We start from the raw sequence: 15,279 nt of genomic DNA on the forward strand, positions 1-15,279 counted from the left end.
GCAGCAACTAAGACCCAACGCAGCCAAAAATAAATAAATAAAAATTAAAAAAAAAGAACTCTATCCCCCTCCAACACCCCCCCCCGACTCAGTTTCCCCAGCTGGAGAGGGCAGGGCAGTAGTCTCTGCCAGTCAGCCCTGGTTTGGCCTTGGAGGGTCCTGGACAGGAAAAAACAGCCAGAGAGGAACAATGTGTGTGATGGGGGAAGGCGGGAGAGAGCTTTCTGAGGAACTTAAGGGCCCAGCTGTGCCGGGAACCCACACTCCAGCCCTCCCCCAGCCCAGCAGGGCAGCTGGGAGCAGGAGTCTGGCCCAGTGGGGACAAGAGGGACCAGGGCCTCAGGAGGCCTGAGAGAGAGGGAGGTGGGGGGCACAGACCCCGAGAGCCAGTGGAGAAGGCCCTGCGAGTGACCTGAGGGCAGAGGTGGGACAAAGACTTGAGAGCAGGGCTGTGGAACCCCAGAGACGGCGGGGGTGGGGTGGAGGTGTAGTAAGACCCAGAGACACAGAAGTGGTGACAGAAACCGGCAGCCACCAGCAGGCGCTGTCCCCACGCTCTGGGTGCCTGGCATCTCAGCACCTGTGGACGGAACCCCAACCCCACTTCGCCCCCAGGAAGCTGAGCCGTCCCAGCTGAGGATTTATTGGCGTAAATGCAACCATATAAAAACATAAGTTATGAAAAACACAGTCACGATGTGCCCGCCCCCCTCCCCGCCCCTGGCCCAGGCCCCGGAAACCCCCTTCTGTGGGAGGGAGGGAGAGGAAGGGGGAGCCCCGAAACTGCCTAAGAACGCTGCAGCCCCTGGGCCCTTGCAGGGCCGGCCCGGCCGGGGTGGGAGAAGCCGGATGCTGCCTCAGCGCATCCGGTAGTCGGTGGAACAGGACAGCTCACACAGCTGGCCTTTGAAGTCCAGGTCAATGGTGAAGTCCAGGTCACGCTGTGGGGAGAGTGCGGGCGTGAGGGGGAACCCGGGACAGGGCAGGCCGAGACAGAGGGCAGCGGGGGTGCGGTAGGGAGCGGTGGCCACCCCAGCCCACCTGAGGTGCCGTGGGCCCCCCGGCTGTCTACACACCCTCCCCAGAGACCCCACATTGCCGGTCCCACTCCCAGCATCTGTCTTGAACCCCGCCTGACTCCCCATGAGAAGCTCCACGTGACATCCTCAAACCCACCTGGAACCCAGCCACGCCCCCGCCTTGGGTGGGGTGGCAGAGCTCAGCTGCTGTCTCTTGCATCATGATTTCCCCCATCAAAACCATCCCCATCAGCAAGTTATTTTCTCCTTCTTTTACAAGAAGCAAACTTCCTCCTCTCAAAAAGCTCTGTGGTCCTACCCCACCGTCCCCACTTCCTCTCCTCCAAGGCTTCCTGGATGCCAACCCTCCTGTGCCCGCCACCCCCAGCACGCTGGAAAAACTGGGGCAAAGTCACCAATGACCTCAATGACTTCCGCCCTCAGTCCTCACTGCACTTCACCCCTGGCTCCCAGCTTCCTCCTCCCTCTCTGGGTCTCTTTCAGTTTCTAGTTTGGGTTTTCTCCACCTCTGCACTACCGACATCTAGGGCTGGACCACTCCTCGCTGTGGGGGGATTCTTACCTTGTGCGCTGCAGATAGAGCAGCTCCCCCGCCTCTACCCACTAGATGCCACCAGTACCCCTTCTTCAGCTGTGACACCCAAAATGTCTCCAGACAATGACATGGGTGGGTGGGGCAAAATCATCCCTGGTTGAGAATAGCTGCTTAAACCGGTTCTCATCTCCCTGACTTAGAAAGCGGGCGCACCCACACTGGCCGCGCAGAAGCTCCTGACTTTGCCCCAGACCTGCTTCCCCACCGTGTCTCAGGCCGATGGCAGCTCCGTCCTGCCAGGTACTCAGGAGAAAAAAGCAGGGGAAGAAACGGCCCTCCTTCCCTTCCCTCACCCCCATACCTGGGCGAGGATATCCTGTCAGGTCTCCCTCTGGCCCCGCCCCCACCTGCTCCAATAACTGCCGGCCCCTTTCCCAGGTGGACACAGAAGTCACCGCCTGCTGGCATTTACCACATGACTGTCCTGTGTCTACAACATGAGTGCCAGGACGGCAGGGGTTCAGCCTGATCACCGCTGGGGCCCCGCGGCCCCCTGGTTTCTAGTAGGTGCTCAATAAAACTGTGGTCCATAGACAGACCTGGGGGGCCCCCAGACAGATGAGGCCAGAGCAGAGTGTAGCCAGGCCGGCTGGCAGGCTTGGGGCTGAGGGGTGCTGGGGCCCCAGAACAGGGAGAGGTGCCCCTGAGTCCACCCCCCAGCAAGAGCCTCACGTTGTTCTTGGCATTGGGCCGCATGCCAATGGTGCCAAAGATCTCCTCTCCTGTCTTCACCGTCAGGTAGTCCTCCATGTAGAACACCGTCTGCTTCCAGTGCGTGTATGGGGACTCAGGGCCTGGCGGGGGAGGCGGGGGAGGCGGGGGAGGCGGGTCAGCCGGGCCCACCCGCCTCCGAACCTTCCCAGCCCGCACCTTCCCTCTGCCTGGACACCCCACCAGCCAGTGACTACCAGCTAAGCGGTGACTGTGGCCCCTTCACCCTTATCAAGCCTGGGAGGGGCTGTTTCACGGGTAGGGAAACGGAGGCACCGCACGCTCAGGTTGGCTGGCAGAGCCGGCGTCAGAACCCGGGTCCTCGGTGTCCCCGTGGCTCCCTCTGGCCACTCTTGTCACGTGCCCCACGGTCCCTGGGCCCCCGCCGCCCCAGGGCCCCGCCTCACTGGTGGAGAAACCGGTCCTCTTGTGGCAGCGGGTGAACTCGATGTTGAAGTAGGCCACCAGCGCATGCACGTAGTCATTCCGCTTCACTTGCAGGCAGAAGGGGGAGGTGAAGGTCAGGTCTTCCACCTTGACCGTGTAGATGTCCACCTCCTGCGGGATGAGCCTCGTGAGCCCCACTCCCCGACCTTTGGCCCAGCGGGGAAACCTGGGGGGGCCCTGCTGGAACCCTTGTTCCCTGCTCTCCCAACTCCAGCCCCAAATCTGACAGTTCGACCTCCTACAACAACTACTGTTCCTTAGAGAATCGACCGTTTTCCCCTCTCCACTGCCTGTACCCTGCCCATGGCCACCATCCCCCCCTCTGATGCGGCAGCACCTTAACAGGGTTCCATGGCTCCCGCCCTCTCCCCCCACATCCCTTACTCCACGTTATCAGCCAGTGCGACAATTTAAGAACAGATCATGTCACATCCCTGCTTAAAATCCTTTGACTGCTCCCCGGTGCACAAAACAAAACCGGGGCTCCCGACTCAGGCCGTGGAGGCTCGTCCAGTCAGGGCGCCTGCCCTGCCATCTACCTCTACAAACTCCCTCCTCCACCCAGTTTTGCCCGCCATGAGCATCCCAGCAAGACTTGATACTGTGGGTCGGGAGGGGGACCTCAAAAAATGATGGCAGCTGGTAGTCTTTATCAGGGATCCATGTGCGTATAAACTCACTCGTGGCGCTGGGCTTTCTGCATTTGGTGGCCCTGCCTGGGGTCTTAGCTGCCTGCCTCGGGCGGACGTGCCCTCCGGGAGGTGTGCCTTGGGAGCAGGGCCAGCCCACGTCACTGCCTTGTTCTGGAACCCGAGGGCCATGCCTGGCTCACAAAGCTCTTTAAATGAAGCGGCTTCTCCAGGCGTCTAGCGCCACCTCCAGCAGATCCGTCAGGCTCCCAAGACCTCAGGCAAGCAAGCACTCTGTGCACTGAGGTCCCACGCACTGGCCCTTCTTGGGTTGACCCTGCGGGACACCCAGCCACCCGCCCCCCTCACCTTTATCAGGCAGGCGTTGGTGACCAGCTGCTTGGGGTCCACCACATCCACCAGGGGCTCCTTGATGGCCACGTCTTTGATGCAAGACATGTCAAAGCCGTACACGTTCTCCCACCCTGGGGAGGAGGGGAGGGGTGAGCCGTGGGGGCGCCCGGCCCCGAGCCTGCCCCACCCCTCGGGCCCCTCGGGCCCCGAGCTCACAGTGGATCTTATAGTCTTTGTACTGCCGGTCCTCGATAGCCGTCACATACAGCGTGGCTCGGTCCGGGAAGATGAGGCCATCAGGTGCCTGCAGAGGGCAAAGGGGCAGGGCAAGGGCATGAGGGACGGGGGGCCTTGGCAACGCTGCCCCATTTTGTCTCCTTGCCCGTTTTGTCTCTTTATCCACCACCCCTGCCCCCGGCCTGGTCTGAGCTACCAACATTTCCCACGTGGATTCCTGAAGCAGCCCCCTCACTGGTCCCCAGCCTCGGCCCTCGGTTTACTCCCCGGATGGCTGCCTGATGGCTCCCAGGAGCATCTACGTCAGACCCTGTCCTTCAGAGGTCCTGAGGGATCCTCAGAACCACCCCCCCTGCCCCCACTCCCCTGAGGAGTAAAGCAAAATCTCTCAGGGGTCCACGAGGCCCTGCGAGATCTGCATAGGCCCCTCCTCCCCTCACCTCCAACTTCACCTCCCAGCGCTCCTCCAGATCCTCATTCCACTACAACTTCGCCGCTGCTCAACACACAGCAAGCGCACTCCTGCCCCAGAACCTATGCGCTGGCTGAGACCCTCTGCCCAGTGTGCCTTTCCCCTCAGATCCCATGCAGCTCCTTCCCATCCTCTGTTCAGGGCTCAGTCACCTCCCATGGGAGGCCTGCTCTGACTTGAGCACCTGGGACCACAGCCCCCCAGTCCCTCCCTATCCCTATGCCCTGCTATCGTTCTCTTCCCAGCACTAACTCTCCTGACACTGTACCATCTCCCTGTCCCTGTCTAGCTTCCAGTACTGGCTCCCCTCCGTCTTGGCTGTGGGCCTCCTAACATCTGTGTAGAAGATGTATTCAATCCCCTGTATTCACTGCCACTGTGGGAAATACCTAGCATGGCTTTCCTTTTCTGCCTGGATCCTGACATACGCTCAACAAACAGCTGAAGGGCCCTGGCCTGCATCAGCTGCTCCCACCCCACCGGGGGCCTCACCAGCCACTTGTCCCGGGCGTAGAGCACGGTGTTGAGCATCGACTCGTAGAAGAGACAGTAGCCCATCCACTCGCTGATGATGATGTCCACCTTCTCCACCGGAAGCTCCACCTCCTCCACCTTCCCCTTGATGATGGTCACCACTGTGGGGCAGACAAGGGCACATGCCACCAGCCCAGAGGAGGCCCATCTGCTTGCCTCCCTTGGGGGGGATGGGGGGTGGTCCAGGGCCTGGGGACCCCACTGGGACAGCCCTTGTCTTCTCAAGGAAGGGCTGGGGGTTGTATTGGGGCATCTACAAAGAACTCTGCGAGCTGAAGCCACACCCTGTTAACTTAGTTTTAAAATTCATTCATCATGGGGTATTTTTGAGGCAGGAGCAAAAACTTTACGTGGATTAGGTATTAGGTGATGTTAAGATTTTGCCACTAACAGTCAGGCCTGGGGCCCGGTGCAGAGAGCCCTTCGTCCTGGGACATGAGGCCCGGTCAGAAAGGTGGCTGACCCCTCGCCCGTCACGCACTGCACATTCGTGGGGAAGCTGCTAAACCATTCGTAGACGACCTGCTTCTGGGTCAGGGTTTCATACGCAGCAGAGAAGCTCCCTCGCTGCAGTCTATTAAAAGTCAGCCCTCGACGCGAGGGTTTTGCTTTGTTTTGTTTTTCAAAAAAAGAAAAATTAAAAAAAAAAAAAAATTTTCCCACTAACAGTCATGGTCTTTTTTTTTTTTTTTTTTGGCTGCACTCTGCAGCTTGTGAGATCTTAGTTCCCCAACCATGGATCGAACCCCGGCCCCAGCAGTGAAAGCGCCACGTCCTAACCACTGGACCGCCAGGTCACATTTTGTGTGGGGGGGGTGGTTTAATTTACTTATTTTATTTATTTATTTTTGGCTATGCTGGGTCTTCATTGCTGCGCATGGGCTTTCTCTAGTTGAGGTGAGGGGGCTACTCTTTGTTGTGGTGCACGGGCTTCTCATTGTGGTGGCTACCCCTGTTGCGGAGAACAGGCTCCAGGTGCACGGGCTTCAGCAGTTGTAGCTCACGGGCTCTAGAGTGCAGGCTCGGTAGTTATGGCACATGGGCTTAGTTGCTCCGTGGCATGTGGGATCTTCCCGGACCAGGGCTCAAACCCGTGTCCCCTGCATTGGCAGGCGGATTCTCAACCACTGTGCCACCAGGGAAGCCCAGGTCATGCTTTTAAAATGGCCTTATCTACTAGAGACACACACAGCAGTACTCATACAGTAGGAATTTGCTCCAGAAGGAGATATTTAAAGCTGAGTGATGGGTACTTGGGGATGCGTTATATTAGTCTCTTTTAATAAAATCCCTTCAGCTTCTAGAATGCCAAGAGCCCTCACATCTGGAAAACCCACCATCTTCCCATGTTCTCTGCCCCTCAAACCTTGCAGGTGGGAAGGACAATTTGGCAGTATCTGCCCAACTTCCATTTTTGACCCACACGATCCTACTTTTATGAACTGACCTCACAGATACACTAGTTCGTATATGAGATGACAACGATGTTACGCGTGGGGGAATGAAAACCTCGGAAGCTTAAATGCTCATCACCAGGGACTTGGTTAAGAAAGTTGGTGTATGTGTAGACAGATGATGGCAGCCATCAAAAAGCAAGATCCTCTCAACATTGTGAAAAGTGTTAAACCACACAATAAGCAGGTGAAAAAAGCAAAGGGCAGAAGACTTGTATCAATATGTATGAAATGCTATCTGTGTCAAAAACCGGCACGTGAACGTAGAAACACACACACACGTATATTTGCTCATAGATACGGACTTCTCTGGAAGGGACCATTGGCTGCACTCAGAGAAGCGCGGCTGAGAGGCAGGTAGGAGACTTCTTACTACAGGCCCTCAGATGCCAACCACGTGACTCTAACACTCACTGAAAAAACTAAAGACTGCTTCTTGCCCCGCTCCCCCTCCCCCCCTTTTTTAAAGACTGAGGCACTGAGCTTGCGACTTCTGCACTCAGATTCTAAGATGACTTGTCAGGTGGTAGGTTCTGAGAAGGCTGGATTCTTGGGCTGTCGGCAGCCCAGAGTCCACGGAGGAGGAACGCCTGAATCTGAGTTCAGTGGCCCCCATCCCCTTGCTGAGGGCCCCGGGGAAGCTGGGATCACCCGCTCCCTCCCCACAAACCCGTTCTCTTCCTGGGCTCACCGTGGTCTAACTTGTTGGCTTTGACGATCTTCACCGCATAATCAGAGATACTGGAACACTCGATCTGGGGGCCCAGGAAGAAGGGAGGGTGAGAGCCCCCCCAGTCCCACCCTCAGTCCCCATCCCCCTCCACCCAATCCCTGAGCCCCAAGGGGCCCCCTTTCCGTCCCCAGGCCCAGGCCCGCCCGCTGCCTAGGACACTCACCCCGATGACCTTGCGGGCCCCGGCCTTGGCAGCGAACATGCAGAGGATCCCTGTGCCCGAGCCCACGTCCAGCACCACCTTGTCTTTAAAAAGGTGCCGGTTGTGAAACATGGAGTTTCGATACGTGAGGGTGCGGACCTCATCTTTCAGCATTTCCTGGAGGGGGTGGGTACAAAGATATCATGAGGGGGCCTGCATCCCCAGCTGGAAAACAGGGTGCCCTGGCCTCCAACACACTGACCGTTTCGAGAGCTAGAGCTCAGACCTCAAACTTGCTTTAGTCCCCTTGGAACAAGTCATTTCCCTTCCACACGCCTCAGTTTCCCTATTTGTAAAATCGGATTGGGTGGACTAAACTCCCATATCAGCCAGGTTCTACCATTGCCACCTAAGCCCCTGTGAGCCTTGGCTTTAAAAAGTCCTCAGCAAGTTAATGCCACTGAACCGCATACTTGCAAATGATAAATTTTGTTATGTATATTTTATAACAATTAAAAAAAGAAAAATCTTCACAATTCCATCCCAGCTGCTTTCTGGGACCTCAGCCTCCATCGCCTGCAAAAGGGTCGAGAAGCCTTCGGCACACTGGGCACGAGCAGCTGGGGGACAATCCCGCCGCCGGTCACTAGAGGGCGGCAGAGACCGGCAGGCCCTGACCTCTAGCTGAAGTCTCAGGCACACATGCGCGCTCCAACCCCAGCCTCCCAAGAGGGGCCCGGCAGAGAGCCAGGCTAACCTCTGTCTCCAAGGCAACGAATGGCTGGGAGAGGCGACCCTGGAGTGAGCCTCGCATGCGCAGAGGGGAGGCCCGCTGCCAGGGAAGGCAGTGTGCATGCGTTGGAAATTAAGTTCCAGCCCTCCTAAACATTAACCCCCTTGAAGACTCAGCAGCTTTAAGAGCCGTCTGTCCGTACTCACCTCGTGGATGCCAAAGTGAGCATAGGAGTCAAAGTAGTAATCTTTGGACGTCATGTCCTCAGCGTTGGGCTTCTCGCTGCTTTCTGCCTGGGCACAGGAGACCTGGGAGCGGGCGGATGGGAGCAGGGGTCAAACCTGGGGGCTCCCCACAGACTCTTAAGTCTCCAGGTCCCTACTTCTCCCTGGAGTATAGAACCACCCTCCCAAACCGTACCATGGCAACCCTACAGCCCCCGCCTGCCATCTTGCCTCTCCCAGGAACCCCCAAACCTAACACCCCATTTTCCTCTTCCAGGACCCCCCCCAGAGCACCATCCAGGAGAGCACCCCTGATACCTCAGCCACGCCTACCATCTCTCCAGTCTCTCTGCCCCCGTCTCTAGCTCAGCCCACAGCTGGGGAGGGGAGGAGAGGGGAAGGCAGAACGGGGGCAGACATAGGGAAGGACAAAGGGGGGCTGGAAATGGAGTTAAGGAAGTAGCCACAGTGTTGGGGGAGGCCAGATAGGGGCCACAAACCTGGAGGGAGTTTGTACTAAGTGTTTCCGGGGCACAGGGTGAACTGGTTTGAAGCAGGAGGGATCATAGTTAAGACCATTAGAAGGGGCCTGATGTGTGACAAGATATGTATATGTGGGGAAGGGTCTCACAAAAGGATATTTACTTCTTCAAGAGGCGGCTGGAGGCTCATCCCATTAGCCAAGGTGGCTACAAAATTCTAGGAGAGAGTAACAGGGAGAAAGGATTAGCTACTGGGAGTGACTAGGGGAGGGCCAGGCCAGGGGACCCGGGCTCTTGGGGGAGAATGAGGTGTTTCCTACAATTTTGCTTTTTTTTGAGGGGAGTGGTGGTAGAGGGAACAAATAAAGAGGCAAGGCTGTTTTTAAAAGGGTGCAGGGCGGGTGGGTGGGAGTAGAGGGGGAAGGGGGGTTCTATCCCAGCTGTGGCTGGAGAGATGGTGGCCTGCACCCACACTGCCCCTCTTTGGCCAGGCACCTGATGACACACACCTCCCCCATCCAGGCCAGAGGAACTGGCACCCGCTGGGCACACAGGCACTGCCAGCTGTCACTCCCCCTCATCACCTAATCCCCCCAGATTAGGTGACACTTCCTGACACAAACCCCCATCCTGGGGTGCCATGAGTAGCTGGGGGAGGGTGGCTGGCAGGGGGTACCCACTGGGCACCTGCCACCTCTGCAAACCAGTCTCTCGTCTGAGAGGATTCCAGAAAGGAGGTGTGGCACACAGACGCCCCCACCAGAGCTGGCACCCCAGCCGCTAGCTCCTGCCTTGGACTCAGGGAGTCCCAAACAAAACCAGTGAGAGCCAACCTTCTCGATTATCACCCTCTGCCCAGGAGGGAGGAGGCCAGACCCTGGATCCTCAAGCCCACCTACCCTCCATTCAAACAACTATCCCAGGCCCTGAAACCCCCCCGGTGTGGGGCGAAGTCCTGGGGCAACCTCTGGGGAAGATATTTCCTCCACCCACACAGGCCCTGGTCCAGGAGAGAGCCGAGGGGGATAGGAGTCATTGAAGTGACCCCTAGGGGCTGCCCCCCAAGGTATGCATCTTGGGAGCCGACCTCCCATTCCAGAGACTGTTACAAGGTAAGGGGTGAGAGTAGGAAGACCCCATCAGATTACAGCTTTTCCCGATGTAACCACCCTCTAGGCTCCAAGAAGCGTGAAATCACAGACATGACCCCCTGGGCTCCAAGCCCCACCTCTATCCTCCCAAGCCAGTGAATGACGCGGATTAAGAAGGGCTGCTGGTGAGAGGATTTCCCACTGGGGCGCATTTCTCAACACCGCCGATACCACCGCCAAACAAGCCCCCAGAGCGCTTGAAACACAGCACCGGAACCAGCCCCACATGGCTGCACGAGAACCAAACCTCACGGGGCACCATTTCAGGCAACCAGGCTCAGGACCCTCAAACAGGGCCTCAGGAAGGGGGAGGTCAACTCCCACCCTCACAAATGCCCCAGGGAGAGAACGGGCTGCAGAAGCGGGTAAAGTTCGCTGCGTCCATTCCCTCACATCCCTTTCCCAGTACAGATTCTCCCTCCCCTCGCCCGGGAGGGCTTCGACGGGGAGGTGGGCTTTGGGACACGCCCCATGAAAAAGATGTCCCTCCCACACACCCAGAAATGGCCACAAGGGGGTGCACAGCGCCTAAGCCGGAAGGATCTCCTTCAGCTAGATGCCCCCCCACCAACCAGAGGGAGGTCACAGGGGCATGCCCCATCCCCCTAGCTCCCAAAGCGGGGAGAATCCAGGGACAGGAAACAGGAGGTGTGAGGGGGGCCCGGAGGGAACCAATCCTTCGTCTTCCTACAATCCCAACGCAAGAGTGCACGAAACCTGGACGGATGCCTAAACAGATGCCCTGGTCCCGGGAAGGGATTTGTTGAGAGTCGAGATACACTGCCCCTCCCAAGAGACTCTTTACTTCGCGGAGGTCCCCAAGTAAGTCCCATCCCGAGGTGCCTGTCACGATCCCCGGGGAGGAGGGCAGGGGGTCTCAGGAGGGTCGGAGCCTCCTCTCCGCCCCCCCGGGGCGCCCCTCCCCCGGCCGGGGGCGGGGCCTTTGTCCCGCACGTGGAACCCGCCGGGCCAGCGGGCAAGGCACACCACCTCCCCACCCACCGCGCCGCGGCCACGTGGGGGCCAGGCCGGAAGCGCCCCCAGCCCTCCTCCACGTGGAAGGGGGCAGGAGACCCTCGGAGCGCCGTGCTGCCTCAGGCCCCCGAAAGCTAGGGAACCCGCACTTCAAACGGTATCTCCAGATCCGCTGAATGCGGCGCCCCCTCCGTACGGCTGGGGGCCTTCAGCCCCAATCCGGCGACTCAGAGCCCCTTCCCCAAGACGGAGGCATAAAATACCGACCTCCAAGCCGCCCCCCGCCCCCTGCCCCCGACGGCGCTCCAGGCGCTCACCTCCATGATGCAGTTCGCGGCCTCGGCTGCCGCCATCTTCACCCGCGCCTACTCCTCCTCCGGCCGCCGAGACCCCCCCCTTCTCCGCACTCCCCCGGGACCGCCTTATACCGGAGGGTCCAAGGCCCGCCTACCGCGACCCCGCCAGGAGATCTCATTGGCAATGGAGGCGACCCGTCTGGGAATACCGTTTAGCAATTGGGTGAAGAAGACGCCCATCAAAGTCGAGGGGCCCGCCCAGTCTGGCGTGCCGAACCCCGCCCCCATAAGTCGACCGGGATGGGAAAGACTGCCCGTCTGTCGCAAGAAGTGCGACTGATGATTGGGCAAAATCTACCGGGAGTTCCCGCCCCTACTCCCCAAGACCGCCTCAAAGCTTCCCGGCAGACCCTGCGCTAAGCGGACATCTTGAAATAGAGCTGTCTATCACCAAAATGACCCGCCTCTTCATAGCTGCTATTGGTTTATCAAATCTGTGACGTCACGAGGCCTTTGGCCAGCCTCCGCCAAGCGGCCGGCCTCAAGGAGAACATGGCGATTGGCCCACGAGAAAAGAAGGCAGGGCTTTAGGCTCCAGCGATTGGCTCAAACGAACTGTCACTCATCGTCCATTCGGTGGCTTCTCACAGTCTGTGGGAAATCCAGGAGGAACAAGGGAGCTCGTGCCCATTTTCCTGAGGGAAAACTGAAGCAATGAGAGGCCCAAAGAGAGGGAGGTCATGTCCGGGGTCCCGAAGCAAGTCAGGAATAGGACTCAGGTGTCGAGGCATTGAACCCCTAACCCTCTACTTAATTGTTCCAAGTTTTTTAAACCCAGTGACTCCATTCAAGTCACTTGGCCTTTGCCAAACCCCACCCCTGCCGGGAACACCCACCCCCTTCGTCTGGCCAACTCCTATACGTCAGTCAGGGCACAGCTTAGTCGCCACCTCCTCCAGGAAGCTTTCCTGGACCTGCAGAAAAAGTTACTAGTTGAATGAAGATAAATGCAACTTGTGGAATGTATCCGTCACCCAGAAAGTTCCTTCACGACTCTTTCTAGTCAACATCTCCCCCACCCAACCCCAGAAGCAATCACTTTCTGTTTTGTGTCACTATAGTGCAGCTTTTCCGTTTCTAAAATTTCGTATAAATGGAATTATACAGTATGTGCTCTTTTGTGTCTGTCCCTCAGCAGAATGTTTTTGAGATTCGTTCATGTCGCATATAATGGTTGTCCAATCCTTTTTACTGCTGAGGAGTATTCCATTGTATGGATGGATCACATTTTCCTGTTGATGGACATCTGGGTGGTTTTCATAGGGCTGGTATGAATAAAGTGGCTATGAACGATCATGTCCAGGTCCTTCTGTGGACGTACACTTTCACTTCCCTTGGGTAAACCTAGGAGCACATGGCTGGGTCATAGGCTAGGTGTATGGGTTTTTTGTTTTGTTTTGTTTTTGTTTGTTTGGTTTTTTGGCCGCGCCATGCAGCATGCAGGATCTTACTTCCCCGACCATGGATCGAACCCGTGCCCCCCGCAGTGGAGGCACCGAGTCTTAACCACTGGACCGCCAGGGAAGTCCCCTAGGTGTATGTTTGTAAGAAACTGCCCAAAAGTTTCCCATGGTGTTCTACCATTTTGCATTCCCATCAGTGATGCAAGAGAGTTCTAGGTGCTCCACATCCCCTCCAGCACGTCATAAAATCAGTCTATAATTTTAATCACTCTTGTAGGTATGAAGAGATTATCTCCTGGTTGTGACTTGCATTGCCCTGACGGCCAGTGTTGTTCAGCATCGTTTCATGTGCTTATCGGCCATTTGTGTATTTTCTTTTGTCAAGTGTCTGCTCAAGCCTTTTGTGTATTTTTACAAACGGTGTTGTTTTCTTATTCACGAATCATAAACGTTCTTTATAGATTCTGGATACAGCTCTCTGTCAGGTATATCTACTTTTTTTTTTTTCCTTAATTTATTTATCTTATTTTTGGCTGCTTTGGGTCGTTGCTACAGCGCGCGGGCTTTCTTTTTAGTTGTGGCGAGCGGGGGCCACTCTTCACTGCGGTGCGCGGGCCTCTCACTGCGGTGGACTCCTGTTGCGGAGCACTGCCTCCAGGCACGTGGACTCAGCAGTTGTGGCACAGGGGCTTAGTTGCTCCGCGGAACGTGGGATCTTCCCGGACCAGGGCTCGAACCTGTGTGCCCTGCCTTGGCAGCCGGATTCCCAACCACTGTGCCACCAGGGAAGCCCGGTATATCTACTTTAAATTTTTCTCCCAGTCGGTCACCTATCTTTTCATTTTCTTAACGTTGCCTTTGAAAAGCAGAGAGTTTTTCATTTTGATGAATTCCAATTAATCGGTTATCTGAACCCACGTCTTGACCCCTACATTGTATGTTGCATGGATCTTTTTTTTTTTTTTTTTTCCTTTTCTATTTCTCCAAATGTTTCAGCAGGGTGTTTGTTTCTTTTTACCTTTTTTTTTTTCTGATTTCCAAGCATTTTAACCCAATCAATTACTTTTGCTTTGTGTTGCTATGAAGAACGAAAAATTGTAACAAACTCTCTACAACACTAGGAAATAACCTAACGTCATTGGGTATAGAGTACAGAGGAGAAGTCTGAGCTGGAGGCAAAACTGGGGGAGTCGTCAGAGTCAAATTCTGCATTTTCCAAGATGGCAGCCACATGGGACAACTGAGCAATGGACCGTGGCAAGTCTCAACTGAGATTTGCTATGGCTGTAAAACACACACCAGATTCTGAAGACTTCACGTAAAAAAAGAATCTATAATATATCATTAATAGTTTTTATATTGATTACATGTTGAAATGATTCTATTTTGGATAAATGGGGTAAATAAAAATTATTGTTAAAATTAATTTAACTGTTACTTTTTACTCTGCTTTAATGGGGCTACTAGTGTATTCTAAATAGCACATGTGGTTCATATTATATTTCTATTGGCCAGTGCTGCACTAGGTCACGGAATGGACAAGAGCACCGGGGAGTTGGTGTGATTAGAAGTGTGGTTAGAGGGACTCCCCTGGCAGTCCAGGGGTAAAGAATCCGCCTTCCAATGCAGGGGATGCGGGTTCGATCCCTGGTTGGGGAACTAAGATCCCACATGCTGCGGGGCAACTAAGCCCGCGCGCCTCAACTAGAGAGCCCACGTGCCGCAAAACTACAGAGCCCACGCGCTCTGGAGCCCGCGTGCCACACCTAGAGAGAGAAAACACACACGCTGCAACTAGAGAGAAGCCCGCGCACCACAATGAAGATCCCGCATGCCACAACTAAGACCCAACGCAGCCAAAAATTTAAAAAATAAAATAAAAAAAAAAAGAAGTGTGGCTAGAAGACCTGAGTCAAACTGGAGAGTCAAGTGTCCACGAGCTGCGATGGTAGAAACTTACATCTCTCGCTAAACTGGAACTCGGTCCTTCCTTCAACTGAGAATTTGGGCAACACATCAAAATAGGATTAGCTCCTGTGCCTGGTTCCGCAATATAAATCACAGAGGTTTGCTCCTGTGGTGAGCAGGATTCTAAGATGGCCCCCATGATCTCTGCCCCCTGGTGTTACATACCAAGGAGTAGGTTGTGTTATATGACAAAGGAGATGGATGTCACTCCCTTGATTAGGTGACCTTACATGGCAGGGGTGAAGGGAGTTCGCGGATGACATTAAGGCTTCAAATTGGTTAATTCTTTTAATTAATTAATTAATTAATTAATTAATTAATTAAGCTGTGCCGGGTTTTAGTTGCAGCATTCGGGATCTAGTTCCCTGACCAGGGATCGAACCTGAGGCCCCTGCATTGGGAGAGCAGAGTCTTAACCGCTGGACCGCCCGGGAAGTCCCTCAAATTGGTTAATTTTAAATTCATCAAAAGGGAGATTTTCCTGGGTGGGCCTGACTTAATCAGGTGAGGCCACACTGATTGTCCTGCTAAAACCACGTGCACTGGGAAGAAGCCCCCGAGCCTCAGATGAGATTGAAGCTGAAACCTTGATAGCAGCATAGTCATATCCTGAGCCAAGCAGCCCGCTAAGCTGCACCT

General features: G+C 55.7%; 1 protein-coding gene across 3 annotated transcripts; it reads right to left on the bottom strand.

Annotated features, from left to right (window-relative positions):
* Nucleotides 1–196: 196 nt before the first annotated feature.
* PRMT1 (protein arginine methyltransferase 1) lies at nt 197–11,377 on the bottom strand. 3 transcript variants are annotated; one of them, XM_036833238.1, is made up of 11 exons: nt 11,231–11,326; nt 8,951–9,004; nt 8,288–8,389; nt 7,370–7,525; nt 7,165–7,228; nt 4,978–5,120; nt 3,993–4,080; nt 3,792–3,907; nt 2,754–2,904; nt 2,308–2,429; nt 631–941 (listed from the first exon to the last, which is right to left on the bottom strand). In XM_036833238.1, exons 1-11 carry the CDS (start codon nt 11,264–11,266, stop codon nt 858–860), a joined length of 1,116 nt encoding a protein of 371 aa, XP_036689133.1. In that variant the 5' UTR covers nt 11,267–11,326; the 3' UTR covers nt 631–857. The 3 variants fall into 3 exon arrangements, with proteins under 3 accessions (XP_036689136.1, XP_036689135.1, XP_036689133.1); XM_036833241.1 differs by lacking the exons at nt 8,951–9,004; nt 11,231–11,326 and adding an exon at nt 8,624–8,740 and having other exon boundaries at nt 197–941; XM_036833240.1 differs by lacking the exon at nt 8,951–9,004 and having other exon boundaries at nt 630–941; nt 11,231–11,377.
* Nucleotides 11,378–15,279: the final 3,902 nt, after the last annotated feature.

This window comes from Balaenoptera musculus, chromosome 19 (assembly GCF_009873245.2).
Source record: "Balaenoptera musculus isolate JJ_BM4_2016_0621 chromosome 19, mBalMus1.pri.v3, whole genome shotgun sequence".
Lineage (NCBI taxonomy): Eukaryota > Metazoa > Chordata > Mammalia > Artiodactyla > Balaenopteridae > Balaenoptera > Balaenoptera musculus.

What these genes read in the sequence shown, in the direction of transcription:
- PRMT1 (XM_036833238.1), bottom strand. Translation starts at nt 11,266, where the DNA reads ATGGCGGCAGCCGAGGCCGCGAACTGCATCATGGAG. An exon ending in AGCCAACAAGTTAGACCACG is followed by an intron (nt 5,121 to 7,164) that starts GTGAGCCCAGGA and finishes TCTGCCCCACAG; the next exon opens with TGGTGACCATCATCAAGGGG. An exon ending in GAGGACCGGTTTCTCCACCA is followed by an intron (nt 2,430 to 2,753) that starts GTGAGGCGGGGC and finishes CTCCCCCGCCAG; the next exon opens with GCCCTGAGTCCCCATACACG.